Source organism: Oxyura jamaicensis (assembly GCF_011077185.1).
Source record: "Oxyura jamaicensis isolate SHBP4307 breed ruddy duck chromosome 5 unlocalized genomic scaffold, BPBGC_Ojam_1.0 oxy5_random_OJ69209, whole genome shotgun sequence".
Classification (NCBI taxonomy): domain Eukaryota; kingdom Metazoa; phylum Chordata; class Aves; order Anseriformes; family Anatidae; genus Oxyura; species Oxyura jamaicensis.
The window spans coordinates 1-3,310 of NW_023303918.1; the positions used below are offsets into that span (position 1 = coordinate 1).

The following is a 3,310-nucleotide window of genomic DNA, read 5'->3' on the forward strand; positions in this document are numbered from 1 at the left end:
GGGGGGGGGGGGCTCACCATCGAAGTCCACGCGGCCGTCCCCGTTGAGGTCCACATCCTGCAGGATCTCGTCCACCTCCTGCGCCTTCAGCTGCTCGCCCAGCAGCGCCGCGATGGCCTCCCGCATCTCTGCGCTGCTGATCTCCCCGTCCCCGTTCATGTCGAACTGCGGCGCCCACAGGTTGGGTCCCCTCCCCACAGCCCCCCCAGACACCCTGGGCTGGGGTCAGCCCCTGCTCTTCCTCTGGTCATTGTCCCCTGCATGCCAGTGGTCCCTGCATGCCATGGCATTCCCCGTGGCCGCTGATGCCCGTGGTGTCCCCATGCCCACAGCGTCCCCAGGCCCGCGGTGTCCCCGTGGCCGTACCTCGCGGAAGGCGATCTTCAGCTCCCTCACGCCCACCATGTGGGCTGTCTCCTCCCGCAGCTTCGGCCCCATCATCTGCACAAAGTCCTCGAAATCCACGCGGCCGCCCACTGCGCCAGGGACGGGGACAGCCTCAGCGCCCCAGCCCTGTCTCCGCACGCATCTCCTGTCCCTGCCCCGGCCCCGCGCCAGCCAGCCCCGCACTCACTCCTCATCTTGATGTGCTGGGAGATCTCAATGAGCTCCATCTCGGTGGGCATGTACCCCAGCGTGCGCATGCAGGCGCCCAGGTCCTTGTAGCTGATGAAGCCGTCCTGATCGGTGTCAAACTCCTTGAAGGCATCCAGCAGCTCTGTTCCCACAGGCACACATGGGCACAGGGACCCATCAGGTGTGGAAGCTGTGGCACCACACCCCATGGCACCACGTCCCATGGCCCTGCACCCCACGGAAGGTCTCTCCACGGCAGATGTCCCCATGGCACCACGTCCCACGGCACCACGTCCCACGGAAGCCCCCCCCCCCACGGCATGTCTCCATGTCTCCGTGTCCCATGGCAGATGACACCGGTGTCCCCCACATGCCCCGAGCCCACCACTCACCATCCAGCTCCTCCGGTGACAGCTCTCGCTCCTGGACCAGGGTGTGGGGTGCGGGGGGGGGGGGGAGGAAGCAGCATCAGACCCAGCTCAGCCCCCGCCCCTCCCAGCAAACCGTGGTGTCACCTTCGTTAAGCATGGGCCAAAATTAACTCCCGCAGGAGGGATTAGACGGATTGGAGGCAAAGCCCTGCCTGCCCCCCTCCCCTGGTGCCACTGCTGTCCCCTTCCCCTGCGCCCCCCTGGTAATCCCTGCCCAGGACCCTCAGCCCCAGCTCGTAACGGGGTTCTCCTGCACTGCCGGAGGCCGGGGGCTGCCCTGCTCCGGGCTGTCTCTGGGGTGGCACCAGGGCTGCAGGTCCCTGAGCCCCACGGAGCCCAGCCCTGCCGCTTGCCCCTCCCCAGAGCCCCCACCCCACAGTGCCCCCATTGGGCTCCATGTAGGGATGGAGGGGGAAGAGCCCCCAGCCCCACCAGGCCTACCCCGTGGCACCTGCCCGGAGCCCCATGTCCCCTCCATCCCCAGCATCCCCAAACCTATCCCTGGCGCCCCGCAGCCCCTCCATCCACCACCACCCCCACACACACCTTGCCAAAGACGGTGTTGAGGAAGGGTGAGTAAGCCTTGGCGGCGGCGGCGTGGGGATCCCCGGCACCCTTCTTGCTGTTCTTCTGCCCGTGCCCGCTGTGCCGGGACTCGGCACCGGGGCTGCCGCTGCTGGGGGAGCCACCCTCCTCGGGGGGCTTGGGGGAGCTCTCGCCCCCCTGCTCCCCCTTCCCCTTGCCCTCCGTGTCCTTGGGGGCCCCCTTGTCCCCCCGTGTGCGTGGCATGGGGCCGGGGGCTGGAGGCAGGCAGCGGGAAGCAGGGCTGGGGGGCGGCCGGCCCTTAAGAAGGAGGCAGGGAAATCCTCTTACCTGCCCCCCACCCTCCACCCCGGGGAGGGCAAAGCCAATTAGCAGCGATTACGGCGGCAGGAAACGAGCCGTCCCACCATGTCCTCGTGCCAGGGCATGGCCATGCGGCCACGGCAGCCCAGCCACCACCCCGGTCCCCAGCACAGCAGTGGTGTCCCCAGCACCCACGTCCCTCGGCCACCACCCGCATCTCCGTGCTTGCCTCGATCCAACGCTGACACCTCCCCGGCCACCAGCCGTGTCCCCAGCACAGGCAGACCTCGGTCCCCATCCTTACCTGCAGCATGGGGACGTGTCCACGCGCACACCCCATCTCCACGACGCCCCCACGACATCCCCACGCCGTCCCCACATTCCTGTGCCCTCCAGCCCCCCAGGCACCCCCCGAACTGGCTGAGGTTGCAGCGAGGAGCGGTGCCACGGTGCGTGTGGGGCCCCGGCCCCCCGATAGCATCGCCCCAGCTCAGCAGCTGCTGGCGAGTGGCAGGAAGCCAGTGCCCAGCGGGGAGATGCCATCGCGGGGATGCTGTGCCCTGGCACGCAGCAGTCGGCGTGGTCACCCAACCCAGCCCCAGGGCTTCCAGGTGCCCCAAGCCCCCCTGCCTGGCACCAGCTGGCTGTGAGTTGGGGGTGGGGGGGGTCCTGCTGGAACCAGCCCATGGGGACTGGGTGACCCCAGGGGGGCCACGGGCAAAACGCCCTCGGCAGCAATATTGGGGCCGCTTCCGCCCTGCCTGGCAGCTGCTCCCTGTCCCCCACAAGGGGAAACTGAGGTTTTTTGGGGGGGTCATTGCTGGGGGGGGGGGAGCAGATATGGTGGGTGGAGCTCCCTGAGCACCGCCCTTCCCACCCAGACCCACTTATAGGGCACCCTGCAGCCCAGGAGACCCCCACGTCCACTGCCCGAGCCTGTGCTCACACTGCTGTTACGGTAGGTCCTACACTATTTACTGGCCTGGGGGGCTTGTCTGGTGCCCGAGGGACTCGTGGGGCGCAGGGCAACACAGGAGCATTGCAGGGATCTTGTGGGGTGGAGTGGGGCATGGCCAGGGGGCGGTGGGTGGAGGACCCAGACAGGGGAGGTGAGGGTGGTGGGCACCTGGGGGGCACAAAGGCGAGGGGCAAGAGGACGGCGTGACGTGGAGGGGGCAACGGGATGGGGAGCAATGGGGGAGACCTGAAGGGATGGGGAGCAATGGGGGTGATACAGTGAGATGGGGAGCAACGGGGGGAATCCAAAGGGATGGGGAGCAATGGGGGGGACCCAAAGAGAGAGAGTACAGCAACGGGGGGAGAATCGCAGATGCTACCACGGCAGACAGTGATGTGCCAGTGGGTGCCGTGCACAGGGTGCCCTGGGAGCCACTGCCCCCTGCTCACGGGGGATGGAGCTGGAGAACACCACGGTGTCCCTGTCCCCGTCACCATCC

General features: G+C 68.1%; 1 protein-coding gene across 1 annotated transcript; it reads right to left on the reverse strand.

Moving 5' to 3' along the window:
• Positions 1-17: 17 nt before the first annotated feature.
• Positions 18-3,304, reverse strand: LOC118157304 (calcium-binding protein 2-like; the record flags this gene model as incomplete). Its single annotated transcript, XM_035311571.1, has 5 exons — positions 1,554-3,304; positions 969-999; positions 575-718; positions 367-476; positions 18-165 (listed from the first exon to the last, which is right to left on the reverse strand). Coding segments are annotated over exons 1-5 (676 nt in total), but the record flags the coding sequence as incomplete, so codon positions are not given.
• Positions 3,305-3,310: the final 6 nt, after the last annotated feature.